At 39.7% G+C, this 14,284-nt stretch overlaps 2 protein-coding genes across 5 annotated transcripts in view; one reads left to right on the plus strand and one right to left on the minus strand.

Moving 5' to 3' along the window:
- NRAP (nebulin related anchoring protein) overlaps positions 1 to 2,139 on the minus strand; it is a 75,609-nt gene extending 73,470 nt beyond the window's left edge. For all 3 annotated transcript variants that reach the window (XM_089509930.1, XM_089509931.1, XM_089509929.1), the window contains exons 1-2: positions 1,912 to 2,139; positions 1,441 to 1,535 (exon numbers count right to left, since the gene is read on the minus strand). In XM_089509930.1, coding sequence (XP_089366056.1) covers positions 1,441 to 1,535; positions 1,912 to 1,983 — 167 coding nt within the window. In that variant the 5' untranslated portion in view covers positions 1,984 to 2,139. The remainder of the gene's footprint in view (positions 1 to 1,440; positions 1,536 to 1,911) is intronic.
- An 8,053-nt stretch (positions 2,140 to 10,192) lies between these two features.
- The window catches only part of LOC149318517 (caspase-7-like), a 30,875-nt gene continuing 26,783 nt past the window's right edge, over positions 10,193 to 14,284 (plus strand). For both annotated transcript variants that reach the window (XM_089509933.1, XM_089509934.1), the window contains exon 1: positions 10,193 to 10,307. In XM_089509933.1, coding sequence (XP_089366059.1) covers positions 10,225 to 10,307 — 83 coding nt within the window. In that variant the 5' untranslated portion in view covers positions 10,193 to 10,224. The remainder of the gene's footprint in view (positions 10,308 to 14,284) is intronic.

Below are 14,284 nucleotides of genomic sequence, written 5' to 3' on the forward strand. Positions count from 1 at the left end.
CACACTGGATTAATTCTGCAGTCCAGATGCAGCCTCTGTCAATATTCTTTTGTTACTGTAAGCGTATACTTTTGTTGTGTATATGCAATACCCTAATGGTGTGTGCATTGGGTGCTCTCATCTATAACACTACATTACTATTATCATGGACTACTGTAGAATACAATTGCTACTCAGCTGTCACAGCTTCATAAGATTACCAAGCAGGTACAATAAGAGAAACAAATTAAGGGCTAGAAATTAGCAAACTGAACTACTCAGAAGACTGGGCAACAATTGGGGTGGATTAACCAGGCCTAATCTGCCAATCCCACTTAAACTGGCAACTGCAATTAGGTAGTACAGCAAGTAACTACCAATGTCAAACACAGGCAGTTGTTTTTTCAGAGCTATAGCATTGGTTTAAGATGTGAGAAAGCCAGGTAAATCCCCTCCAATTTCCAACTATATGGCTTTGGAAGGGTATGATTAAGCATGATGAAGAATATCCATAAATAAGGTCTCCACGGTTTTATTTTAAATCTGAATAGCTGCCACAGAAGGGGGTGATTCATATTGGTGCTGAGACACAGAATATATTCACCCTCTTGCTCATGTTATCATCTGATGAACCAAATTCAAGAAGCTGCTAATTAATTCATATGCACATATGTACTGTAAATGTCACAACTGGAATATGCTCGCCAGTATAATGTAGTGGTTTGAGCACTGGACTATGACTCTGGAAACCAGGGTTCAATAGTGTTGGTACCTTTCTAAAGGATGGTATTCAAAAATCAGGCCACCACAGCAAAGAAAGCCCTTGCCCATATCTTCAAACAATTGTTCCCACTAATGAAAAACAGAGGGTGGATTAGCAGACCTCATTCCTCAGGAAAGTATATACTGGGAGTAGTACTGTCTTACGTATCAAGCTCCCAAGCCATATAGAACTTTCCATGTCATCACAAGCCCACAAAAACTCTACAACTATTTGGGAATCGCTTGGCCCTGTTGTTATTGGACTTCAACTCACAGCAAACTCTGGCCAGGATACGTACTGGTGAACATCATCTGGAAAGACATATAATTCCTACCCATGCTGTACCTCATGGAAGCTAATCTCACAATCCCAGGGTCATTTTTGTTTGCTTACTTGTTCACTTGTATGGCAAATTTTGGGAAGGATATTGTTTTGAACCACACATTAGGAATATGCCAGCAAACACAGATATTGCTTCTAGTAAGCTCATAAGTCTAGAAGTTCCTATAACTCTGTACTCTTTTTGAAAAGGGCAAGAAAACAATGTGAACAGTAAAAACAGTTTAACTAGCATTGAGGGAATAACGACAGCAATCATCTGGACATGTCATTATCAGAATTCAGTCCAGTCAGATCCTGATAATGAATTTTATAGCCATAATAATATTTGTTAGTTATAAGACCAAAGACATACTTACGCTTGACAGTAAGGCCTTTTTTGGTGGCTGACAAAGTTATTTACGGTTAACATCATCTTACAGACCTCACAGTGAAAGCAGGCTTTGTGCCACGTCTGGAAATAGCAAGGACAAGAATACAGTGAAAGTTGCTTCTGTGTCAGATTTCATTAGTCTGCTTTTAAAAAAACTACAAGTGATTATTCTTGGCAGTTCAATAAATAACTATATCAAAAAGCAGATGCCAATGATCTATTTCTCTCATGTAACCTTTAAGAGATATAAAATGTTCTGCCAAATAACAAGGTCAACAAAGTTCAGTTTTGACATCCAAGTCAACCAACATTTATAAAGATTAGGATAGTTTAAGATATTTTCAATTTATTTCAATTTATATAGATACTATTTATCTATTCAAAGAGCACTAATGGGTATATTATATCAGGGTTGTTGTTTTTTTTTTCCATTATGTCCAAGAACAAAAATACTGACCTGATCAATACAGTTAATCTTCTCTGCAGGATAAACCCCATAGCCACATCTGGCACAAGCCTGAATATTCATCTTGAAATTATCCGAGAGATTCTTTAAACAAAAAAATCAAAATTTCAGAAGATACAATAATACAAAAAAGAAAATGCTTTGCTTTGTAAGAAACACACTCCAATCTGCCCACAGTTCAGCCCTGCTGCTTCCCTGTTGCTGTGCTTGTTTCAAACTCAGCTGTTGTCTGGTTTTTAAAGCTGCCACTTACTAAGAGGGGTTATTTTGGCAACTGTGTAAGAGTTCATGGGAGGGAAAGCAACAGGAGAATTCAGTGATACCTTTCTCTAAATAGAAGAGTGAACTCACAGAGAAACATCATGGTCATATGAGTGAGAGCTTCTAATTGTTAATATTTACACTATGGCATTTGAGGCTTAGTTACCAGAACTTCAAGACAAACTTCTAAATATATGTTGCTTCATCTTCAGAATATTATTTATTAGCTGACAGTCACTATTAAGGAAAGAAGAACAATAATAGAATCATAGAGTTGGAAGAAGCCCTGGTCACTGCAGGATCTCCAGCTAGAGCATAGCTGTCCAGCCTCTTACTGAAGACATCCAGAGAAGGAGACCCCACCATCTGTCTAGGCAATTGGTTCCATTGCCAAATCAATCTCACTGGCAAGAAGTTCCTTCTAATGATCCATTGAAATCTACCCTCCTGTAAATTAAAAACATTAGACCTAGTTCTACCCTCTGATGCAGCAAAGAACAAGCCTTCACCATCCTCTCGATGGTTACCCTTGAGGTATTAAAGGTTTGATTATGTCACACCTTAGTCATCTCTTCACTAGCTGAACATGCCCAGCTCCTTCAACCTCTGCTGATATATTTTGTTTTCCTTACTTCATATCAACTTCATTGCCCTTCTCTGAACTTGCTCCAACCTGTCTATATCTTTCTTAAAATGAGGTGCCCAGAACTGTACACAGTACTCTAGATAAGGCCAGACCAACACAGAATATAGAGAGACAGTTATTTCCAACAACTTGGAAACCATGGTTCTATTAATGTAGGCTCAGATAGTATTTCCCTTCTTTGCTGCAGCAATGCACTGGTGCCTTAACTAATGATCAACAATAATCTCAAGGTCCCTTTCACTTGTGGTACTGCTGAGCCAAGCATTCCCCCATCCTGTAGCTGTGCTATAGGTTTTTGTGGCCTAAATGTAGAATTTTGCATTTTCCTGTTTGTAGAAATGGCAGATTTTTTTTTTTAAACATCTTGGGGAATGTGGGCCCTTCCTACTTACAGAAATGTGCGCATCGGGTAATTTATGAATGAGGGTGGTGTTAATGTTAGAAATATATGCATAGCTAAATTAACTGAAATCAATTCTTTCATTTCATATTTAAGTAGAACATATACTGTACTTGTTAATAGCTATTTCTTGATTGTCAACCATGACTGTCATGATTTTTGACTGTCCCTTATTGCTGTTTCGAAAACCTGACAATACTATTCTGAAGTCAGCATGCCACCGTTTCTGGGGTGTATTGAAAGAGATTATCTGTATGGCAGAAGGAATCTAGTGAATTCTGCATACAATGCCCATTCCTTCAGAATATGACTTCAGAAAGAGAAGACTATCCATTGTTATATAGATTAGGAACCAAGCGTAAGAGGACAAAGGAGCTTCAACCTCTCTTCCCCTGCACACACACACACACACCCCGCTACTGCAGAACACCAAGAGCATCGCTCCATTTTTTGTCCTTAGGACATGCAAGATTCTGGAGGCAGTTTTGGGCAGACAATTGTGAGTGTAAGTGGAAGATAGGAAAGACACTACAGTGAGGTTGAATGAATAAAACCACCTTCTAAATAAAACAATGGAGGAGAGATTGTGTGAAATACTCTCAGAGTACAGTGGGTCCTCGGTATCAGCTGGGGTTTAGCTCCAGAATCCCCTGTGGATACCAAAATCCATGGATGCTCAAGTCCAATTAAATACAATGTCCTAGTAAAATGGTATCCCATATTTTTTTTAAAAAATGGCAAAATCAAGGTTTGCTTTTTTGGAATTTATATATTTTTGAATATTTTAAAACGTGGATGTTTGAATCCATGGATAAATAATTCATGGATATGGAGGGCTGACTGTACAAGCTTTAAGACTAGAGAGTGATGAGCTGAATTCCATTCCAGGACTATATCAGACTTAAGAGATTTCTACTCTCTTGTTAATGCTGGTTAACTGATTCTTTGGACTCTGCTCCTATTTTTGTTTGCAGACTCAATAAGTTGTCATCACTTTCTTTTTACAATAATTAAGGTATGTCTATTTTACATTAAAACCAGAAATTTAACAAAGGATGAATTCACTTTTGCAGTGCAATTACACCCCTATTCAGGCATTTGTCAATGTGCATGTATGGCTATGCTGCCCTACCACTTAATATCAGTATCAGATACACCAGCATCATTCCAGATCTTCACAAAGCAGCCACAAAGGTATGTAGTCTCTGTGACTTCCTATTTGAGTTCATGGGTTCCCAGTCAGAACAGCTCTATAACATTCAAACGCAGCTATAAAGGCCCTATGCTCAACACACAAAGGTCTGGCACATGATTTTAGGAGAGGAGTGAACAAAGTAGCATCTGTGGTCCTCACACAGCCCCCAGGGCCATTTTTGTGGGTCCCAGTGCATTCCAGGGGTCAAACATTTGCTCCAAAATGTGGAGGCCATTTCCACCACATTTGGGGCCCCTGGGGCCCCTAGAACAAAAATAATTTTTGCACAAAAAAATTTAACACCCCCCTCTTTTTTTGGCCTCCAAATGTCCCGAGGTGCATTTCCACCACATTTTACTGTCCCTGAGAAATTTTAGGCCCAGAATAAACCTTTTTTTACACCCTGAATTGAACAGACTTTTACTTCCTTCCTATTGTTAAAAAAAAAAGCTTCTCTTCAGTCTAAAATGGGTCGGGAAGGCCCGAAACATGGTGAAAATACCCCAGTGACACTGAGAGGGCATTTGGGGGCAAAAAATATTGTTGTTGTTTGTTGTTATTATTTTGCAGGAGCAAGTGTAGTGGAAGGGGTGCAGCTCCCCAAGGTCTCCTGGGGCTAGCCTTCCACAGTTGCCTACCTCCATTTTAAGATGTAGGGCTTACATGCGAATCCAAGTTCCTTTGCCATCAATCACCTTGCATCTTTGCAATAATATTTATAATTCTGAAAGTGTGGCCTCACCAAATGGTAAGAGAAAGAACTAGACATCCTTCAAGTGCTGGCTCTTGCTATTTTCCAAGCATCTTGCTGCCTCATACTTTTGTGAAGTGTTTTGACACAATTATGAGGAGGATTAGCAAAGCGTCTCCTGTAGTCCAAGCCTGTGGCTTGTAGCATTTGAGTCTATTTTTTACGAGATAAATAAAAGTAATCATTTTTGCTACATTTTTGCTACTATTGACAAACAGGAAAGTTAAAAAAATAACTTTTTTTTTTACCATGTAATGATAATGACAATAAAGTACAGGCCTCCCTCAGTAAACCAAGCAGAGGTATTCCCAGGTGTTACTTCTTTAACAGAAAATTATGGTTCCAGTGGCAGAAATAACAAGGGAAGAGTGGAAATAGGTTCCTATCCTACACAATAACAAAAAAGAAAAGCAGTTCAACCTGTTTCAGTGACCTTTTTATTCATAACTAACAATATGCATGTGTAAACAGAAACAACCTGGCAAGTAAACCTTCCTTGACTAAACAAAACTCATTGAATACTTGGCGGCTTCTTTCAAAACGCATCCAGGCATTTTCTTTCACTGTCCTGCACTTCTCTTATGTTTTCCATTTTGGTGGCTAAATTTGCAGATCTGGCCCCCTTTAAAACCACACATACACACATGCTGCAGGTAGCTGGAGACACAGACTAATCGGGTTTTCCTCGTTGTTTCTGTTTTGCTGTCCATTCATGTTCAGCAAGGGATCCTGCAACAGCTACTATTTATCTTGCCAGTAGTAGGCAGGCACACAGTACAGCTAGTCTTGTAAGCCGCCTTGGGTCCCTTCCTAGGAGAAAGGTGGCACAGAAATGAAATAAATAATAAATACAGTCATATTAGCCAGTATAGAAACCCAGTATTTCCCAGTCCTAGCTTGACTGCATTGTTTATTGTATGCAGACATGCTGCTGCAACCTGACACAGAAAGTCTTGTGTTTTCTCAGCCTTCTTTCACCATCCTCCCAATGTAAATGCTGCTAAAAACATCCAGCTAGACAGAAGATGAGTAGGAAAATGGAGATCTGGGTGGGCATAGATAGACTTTGTAAAATGGAGCTTCTTTGTCAAAGGATTTGTTAGCGAAGGTATGCCTGTACATTGGGGGCCTTGGATCTATAACTGGGATTACTTTCTAAAAATAAATTCTGGTTACATTTTGGTAAGTTTTCTGAATTGTTCTTATGGTTTATTTTCCTGTAACCTATTAAAGAAATTCTTGTAAGAATTTTATTTTTTTACAATGCCATTTTTATTCAGTCTTCAGAGTATCACAGTGGTAGTTTTTGTGGGTTTTTCGGGCTATGTGGCCATGTTCTATAAGAGTTTATTCCTGAGGTTTCTCCAGCATCTTCAGGGAAGGAACACAGTGGTGTTTGTTTGTTTTTCTGGGTAACTTTTTATAAACAGTGCCCAACTATAAACTCATAAACGTGGTTGGTTAGTTGGTTTTTAGAGATGAATGCCCAAAGGCGGCAAACTTCAGCAAATATTAAATTCCAGTACCTAGGCTGCACTGGAGACCAGGGTTCAAATACCCACTTGGTCATGGAAAGCTACTGTCACAGACTCTCAGCCTCAGAAAACCTTGTGATAGGGTCACATTAAATCAGAAAGTCACACACTCTCAGCCTCAGAAAACCTTGTGTTGGGTTTGGTTTAAGTTGACAAGTCACACACTTTCAGCTTCAGAAAACTTCATGATGGGTTCATTTTAAATCAGAAAGTCACACACTCTCAGCCTCAGAAAACCTTGTTTTAGGGTCACTTTAAATCAGAAAGTCACACACTCTCAGCCTCAGAAAACTTCATGATGATGGGTTCACTTTAAATTTCCAAGTCACATGCTCTCAACCCCAAAAAAATCCTCACAATGATGAGTTCATTTTAAATTGGCAAGTCACACACTCTCAGCCCAAGAACAACCCAGGCCTTGTCAACAGTGCAGAAATGACACACTTTGAGACCAGCTCAGATGCCAGGCCTCGAGGCTGTGGCAATCTGGGACCTTTTTGAGACAATCCAGCCTTCTGACAGCCTCCACACACACAAACACACACAGCACTACAAATCCCAGAACTGCATTGCATGGGGCCTTATTTCTGCCCTGGAGGCATAAAGCTGAAGCGCGTGGCAAAGTCAGGCCAGAGGCTTCTCAGAAGGGCCTGTGTTGTGTGACCTAGTAGGCCTCGCATGGTCCCACAAAATGGCACCCGCCCGAGGCGCCTTTAACTTCCTTCGCCTCTGGAGGCGGGAGGCTTCGGGGCAGCCAGGCAGGGAGGGAGGGCAGGGCCAGGGACTAGGCAGCTCCCTTTTGGTTTCGCTTCCCCTTCCCTTCCACGTAACGGAGCCCTGGGGAAGCAGCAGCAGTAGCAGCAGCAGCAGGACCTCCTAGCTGGCGAGGCTTGGAGGCAAGTATTCCCCCGCTACACTAAAGGAGCCTCACAAAACTATCGTCCCCAGGATTCCAGATTGGGACACCAGAGTCTCCTTCTCCAAGTTTGGGAAGTACCAAAAACACGCTACTGCAGAAATAATCCACTTTGAGACCGCTTTAACTGCCCAGGCTCAATGCTAGGGAATCCTGGGAACTGTAGTTTTGGGAGGCATTTGGCCTTCTCTGTCAGAGAGAGCTCTGGTGCCACAATGAACTACAATTCCCAGGATTCCCTGGCATTGAGCCAGTCTCAAACTGCATTACTATAAGTTTTGGATTTATAGTATAAATATAATGCTTTCCAAACCCAGTGAATGAGAGACTGATATCACAATCTTCTTCTTCTTCCTATTATTATTATTGTTATTCTATTGATATTGTGGTTTTATATGGGGAGCTGCTTTCAGCTTTTTGTATGTGTTTATCTCAATCTTGTACTGTCTTAATTTGGTCAGTAATTTCCAATCTCTTACTGTAATTTGTTTTAATTGTCTTGTGAGCTGCCTTGGGTCCCTTTTTGGGGAAAAGGCGGCATAAAACGAAATCAATATAATATATTATTATTATCATCATCATTATTATTTTCCCAGCAGGCAATGGACCGCAAATTATGTCGTTTCTATGCTGGCAGGCTTTCGCATGACAGGGATGCTGTTTGGTTTTTGTTTTTAAAGAGTTTTAAACTTTAAATTTTAATGACGTAATGTTTTTAATCGTTTGAATTGTTTCATTGTATTTTAAAATTGTTTTTTGCATGTTTTTAGTGTTTTAACTTGGACTGTTTTAGATTTGTAAGCCACCTTGAGTCCCTGTACTGGGAGGAAGGTGAGATATAAATAAACATAGTAACAACAACAACAACAATAATAATAAAGCAGACACAAATCCTCCTTGCATATCTTCCCTGAGGCCTTGCCCTTCAACAACAGAACAATACACAGATTAACATGGAAATCAACCCTCCTAACCTAGAGTAACACACACTATATATATATATATATATACACACACACACACACACACACACATTTCCATGCCAGCATTCTCTGAAGATGCCGGTGAAAACGTCAGGAATAAACTCTTCTAGAACATGGCCATATAGCCTGAAAAACCCACAAAAACTATTACTATTATTATTGTTATTATTATTTATCCCAATGTTGTCCACTGCAGCAGCAGCACCTTTCTCCTGTTCTAGACTTGCCATTTTTGCTCTCTGCAAGCAGTGGTAAAAAGCATTGCCTGCTGTCAAACAAAACATTCTCATCTTCTTTTCAGGCTGACCACATGTCCTCACTGCAAAGAAGAATAAGGCACTGCAAAAATGGAGGACCTTCTCGAGCAAAATGGAGGACCTGCCCAAATAAAAGCTCAAAACCTTCCTAGAAATGTAAATTCAAACTACTTTGTCATGCTCAAAAGGGAGGACATTTTGGAATTCCTCCTGGACAGAAGGTGGAAATGGAGGACAGGTCCTGGAAAAGGAGGCTGTGATTCTGTCAGCATTAATGGGGCATCTACACTGTAGAAGTAACACAGTTTGACGCCACTTTAAGTGCTGTCGCTCCATCCTATGAAATCTGGGGATTTGTAGTTTTACGAGGTCGACTTCCTTGCCAAAGTGCTGGTGACTCACAAATCCCAGGATTCTGTAGAATGGAGCAAAGGCAGTTAAAGTGGTATCAAATTGCATTGTTTCTACAGTGCAAATGCACCCTAAATCCAGAGAGACCAGACGTCTTCCTTTTCCAGGACCTGTCCTACATTTCAACCTTCTGTCCTGGAGGAATTCCAAAACATCCTCCATTTTGAGCACAAGTAAGAAGCATGAATTTACATTCTTATGAGTGTTATTAGCTTTTATTTGGTCAGGCCCTACATTTTTCTTGCCTGTCCTACATTTTGCAGTGCCTTGTCCTCCTTTGCAGTTATGACATCTGGTCACGCCGCCTAAATCCCCTCCTAGGAGAACGTAGCTTGGTAAATTTTGGCCTTTGGGCAGCTGCCAGATGGCACAGCTGCAGCTTATCTCATTGCTGGTGTCTGCTGACCTGTGCAGTTTTTTGCCTGTTATGCAGAAGTTTAAAATGCTAGGGAGAAAAAAAAATATTTATTTAATTTTGTACCCCAGTGTTTGTGTTATCTCCTTCCACGTCTGTAGATGACTGCACAAGGAAGAGGGGTTTTGTCTCTCACACTTGCATATCCAGCCCACCTTGTGCATTTTGGAAACTATATTCTAGGGTTTTGATGTATGTAGAGAGATCTTGAAGCATCTTTGAGACCAACTGAAAGAAAGAAGTTGGCCACATGAGCCTTGGTAGACTAAAGTCTACTTCCTTGAATGCATCTCTTTAGTTTTAAATTCAAAAGCAAAATTTGAGCACCTGAAATCAGAGTATAAAATTTTCAGGAACACTGAAATGGTATGAAATTTCTTTCAGTTCTAATATCAAAGTTATTTAATTCTAAATGGGAAAATAGGTGGTTAAAAGCTAATGACATTTTATGAGTGTTGAGTAGGAATGTTGAATTATGTCATTTGTTTATCCAAATAGATGGCAGAAAACATTTCTGATGCTGTGTCACGACAGATGGATGAATACGAAGAAAGAGGCTCTGGTGATGAAGTAGATGCAAAACCGACCAGGGAGGATCGATTCTCAATCTTTCCAAAGTAAAAAAAAAAAGAAAACGTTTATTTTGTCAAACTCCTGTGCATGCTTTTGTCTCATTGCTTTGGCACACTGTGTGTGAATAAACCATTCTTTGGAGGCTAGATTTCATATTTACTCTAGATCCACTGAAAGCATTATAACAGGAAAACATACTTCCAAAAATGTTTTTCATATTTACCCTTAATTTCAAATACAATATAATCTCATTTTTGTGAACTACACAACACATAGGAAAGTTCTATTTACATAGCATTAGATAATCAAAGGACAACATACTGTACTTGGAATGTTGATTAATACAAAATACATGTTGGTGAACACTTTTATTAAGCTCACTGGAAGTTAAATTTTTTAAATTAGTAGCCAGCATTGTGTAGTGGTTTGAGTGTTGGACTAGGATTCTGGAGAACAGGGTTTGAAAGGGTTTTCATGGCTCAGCCGTGAAAACCAACTAGGCAAGTCACATTCTCTCAGCATCAGAGGAAGCCAAAAGCAAACCTCCTCTGAACAAATCGTGCCAAGAAACCCCATGATAGCTTCACCTGAGAGTCGCCATAAATCAGAAATGACTAGAATGCATTACAACAACCAAGTTCCTGTTACAAAGTTCAAATCATATATTGCATTCACACACTGCAACTCCCAACTATCCTAATCTAGCCAGTGATCAGTGATTATGAGAGTTGCAGTTCAATGACATCCACCCCTTTGCATGCCTGCATTACAGCTTCATTAAGAGAATATACTTCTGGAGCTTAAAAGCACATATTTGAAACCTGAGGTTATGAGAATATTTGGATGACTATCTATCTGTTCCTCCCAACTTTTAAAAAACCTTGTGTGTTCTGAAATGACCACTGATTTGCCATTATCTTCATCTGATGTATAGTTGGCCTATTAAAATCAAATTAGATAGCCAGGTACAATGAACAGCTTTTTTCTGTATTGCCTCTATAAATTTAATGGTCTTTCTGAAAAGAGATATATTTAGCTTTTTCCCTGATGGAGTTTTAAATGGCATTCAAAAGCCTTTTGATTTCTTTCTATCTTTGGTTAAAATTATAGGCTGAATTTTTAACTACAGCTGCACTCTGCTTTGAATCCAAACATCTTTTTAGGAAGTTTAAGGGTGGAACAGACTGTCGCAAAAGGGCGGATTCGGGCTGCCCCAGCACTGCTCAGCCTGGTGGCACAGCAACCACATGCCACAGCTCTAATCCGGCCTGGAGCCGGCCCAAATAAAAGCAAAAAGGATCTGCTCCTAAAAATCCACCTTAGGCGGCCCGGCCAAAACCCCAGGGCGGCTTCAAGCTACAGCGTGTGGAGTGTAAACGCTGTGCCCCCAGAGCGTCTTGAAGCCGCTCACGTCTGGTCAGCCAGGGTGGCCTCCAGACATCTTGGGGGCATACGGCATCTAAACGCCATGCCCCCAAGCCACATGGAAGCCAGCGTTACCAGCTGGTTGTTCCAGCCCTTAGTCTGCATTTAAAATTGTTTTATTCTGTTGTTCAAATTTTACAGTTACTGATGTGTTTTTAATAATAATTCTATTAATATTTTTAAAAAAATTAATAATAATAATAATAAACTGTTTATTTATATACCGCTTTTCCTCGAGATCAAAGCGGTTCACATTTGATAAAACTATGACATGTGTCATAATACAATATAAAAACAGTTAAAAACATTCAGTTACAATTACAACTATTCAATAGAATTATCTAAAAACAACAATTTAAATAATCAAAACTGTAAACTATCAAGTATCTTAATCTAATAGGGGAGTACTTTCTCTAAAGAGAGTCGGGGGGTATGCTTGCTGGAAGAGATAGGTTTCCAATGCCTTTTTAAAGGCTTCCAATGTACCGCTAAGGCGTATCTCTTCCAGGAGTGCGTTCCAAAGAGTAGGTGCTGTCGATGTGTAAGCTCTTTGATGGGTTGTTGCCAGTCTCACCCTAGGGTGTTCGAGTAGCAATTTCCCCATTGTTCTAAGGGTGCAGGGCGGATTGTGTAGGGAGAGGCATTCCCTCAAGTAACTCAGGCCCAAGCCATGTAGGGCTTTAAAGGTAATAACCAACACTTTGTACTGGGACCAGAAGCGAATTGGCAGCCAGTGAAGGGATTTTAACACGGGTGTTATATGATCCGACCTAGATGTACCCGTGACCAATCTGGCTGCAGCATTTTGAATCAGCTGAAGCTTTCGAACCTGGTACAAAGGTAGCCCCATGAAAAGCGCATTACAGAAATCCAAACGAGAGGTTACCGGTGCATGTACTACAGTTTCTAGGTCCTTTCGATCCAAAACAATAAAAAGAACATGTATTTAAAATTCCATACATACATATGATCCATACACATCCATTTACATCCATCTTCTATATTATCTAATCCATTTTACTATTTTTTCTTCTGTACAGTCCGTCCTTGCCTTACGTGGGGGATCCATTCCGGATCCCGCCACATAAGGCGAATTCCGCCAATGCTCGAGCCCCATTGGAAATAATGGGGCTCATGCGCGGCGGCGCAGGGGCGCAACGGGCGCACGCGCCCATTCAATTGAATGGGATGCGCCGCCCCTTCTGCCCCGTGTGCGCCCCGCGGCTTGAGCACATGTGCTCAAGGCCCTGTATGGCGTGCCTGCATATGGCGTGGGCGCACTGTACTTAACTTCCCCTACTAGTAGTACTCAATGGTATAACTATTTTTTCTAAACTGGTCTTAAATTGTCATATATAAATTCTAATTCTAACTTAATAAAAGGATTAATACTTTATCATCCTCCTATATATATATAGTCCATTAATTCAGCAAATCATTTTTATGAATAGATCCCATTGATCACTTACATATTCCATTATCTGTTTCCAATTTTTTACATATTTCCCTAATTTTTCATTTCTGATAAGACAAGTCAATTTATCCAATTTTGCCATCTCTACTAGCTTTAATAACCATTCTTCTGTTGGTGGTTCTAAAAATTCTTTCCATTTTTGAGCCATTAGTAACCTACCTACTCCTGTCATATAGTAAATCACTCTAGTATTTTTTTATTAATTTCTTCATCAGTCATTCCTAATAAATATACTTCTAGTTTCATTTGAAACTTGAAATTTAAAATTTTCTCAATTATTTGATGCATGCAGCTCCAAAATACTTATGTATTTTTTAATGGTACTGATTTTAAGATACCTTTGGAAAACTTTTGTTTATAAATCCTTAAAATAAGTACAGTTCGCCCTCTGTATCCACAGATTCTTTATCCACGGATTCAAGCATCCAAGGATTGAAAATATTTTTTAAAAGTATAAATTCCAAATGGCAAACCTTGATTTTGCCATTTTATGTAAGGGACACTATTTTAGTATTGCATTGTATTTAATGGGACTTGAGCATCTCATGGTTTTGGTATCCACGGCAGGGTCCTGGAACCAGCCCCCAGTTGATACTAAGGGCCCATTCTAAATGAAAGGCTTCTACTTTTTAGGTAGATGGGAGACCTAACAATTCTATTGTATACTTTTATTACAAACTAGCTAACATTTTTATTCCGTAGAAGGAGAGGGACAATAAAGCCTTCAGTTGCTATGTAGAAGGAAGAATTATGGACTCTAGTCCTTGCTCTACATGGTAGCTGTTGCTCTTGGCTTATAGACTACCGATGGCTAGCTCATGCCAGCAAACAACCCTTTTCTTATCAATCACATGAGTTTACAGGAACCAGGTGCTTTCCCTACAAATGTGTTTGCTAGCAAGGGAGGAAACAGCTTTGCTACTGTACACAATCTCTTTCTTCGCCTTTTTTTTCTTCTTTAAGGTGATCTGGGAAATTGATAGGAACAAGAGGGATGATGTGTTGATAGTTACATTCTTATACAGTGGGCCCTTGATTTCCACTGGAGTTTGGTTTTAGGACTCCTGTAGATACCAAATGCAGCGGCATAGAAATGGTGTCGCTTTTATAAAATGCATAAAT

Source organism: Sceloporus occidentalis, unplaced genomic scaffold (genome assembly GCF_023333645.1).
Source record: "Sceloporus occidentalis isolate IW3139 unplaced genomic scaffold, rSceOcc1.0.p SCAF_2, whole genome shotgun sequence".
Taxonomy (NCBI): Eukaryota; Metazoa; Chordata; class Lepidosauria; order Squamata; family Phrynosomatidae; genus Sceloporus; species Sceloporus occidentalis.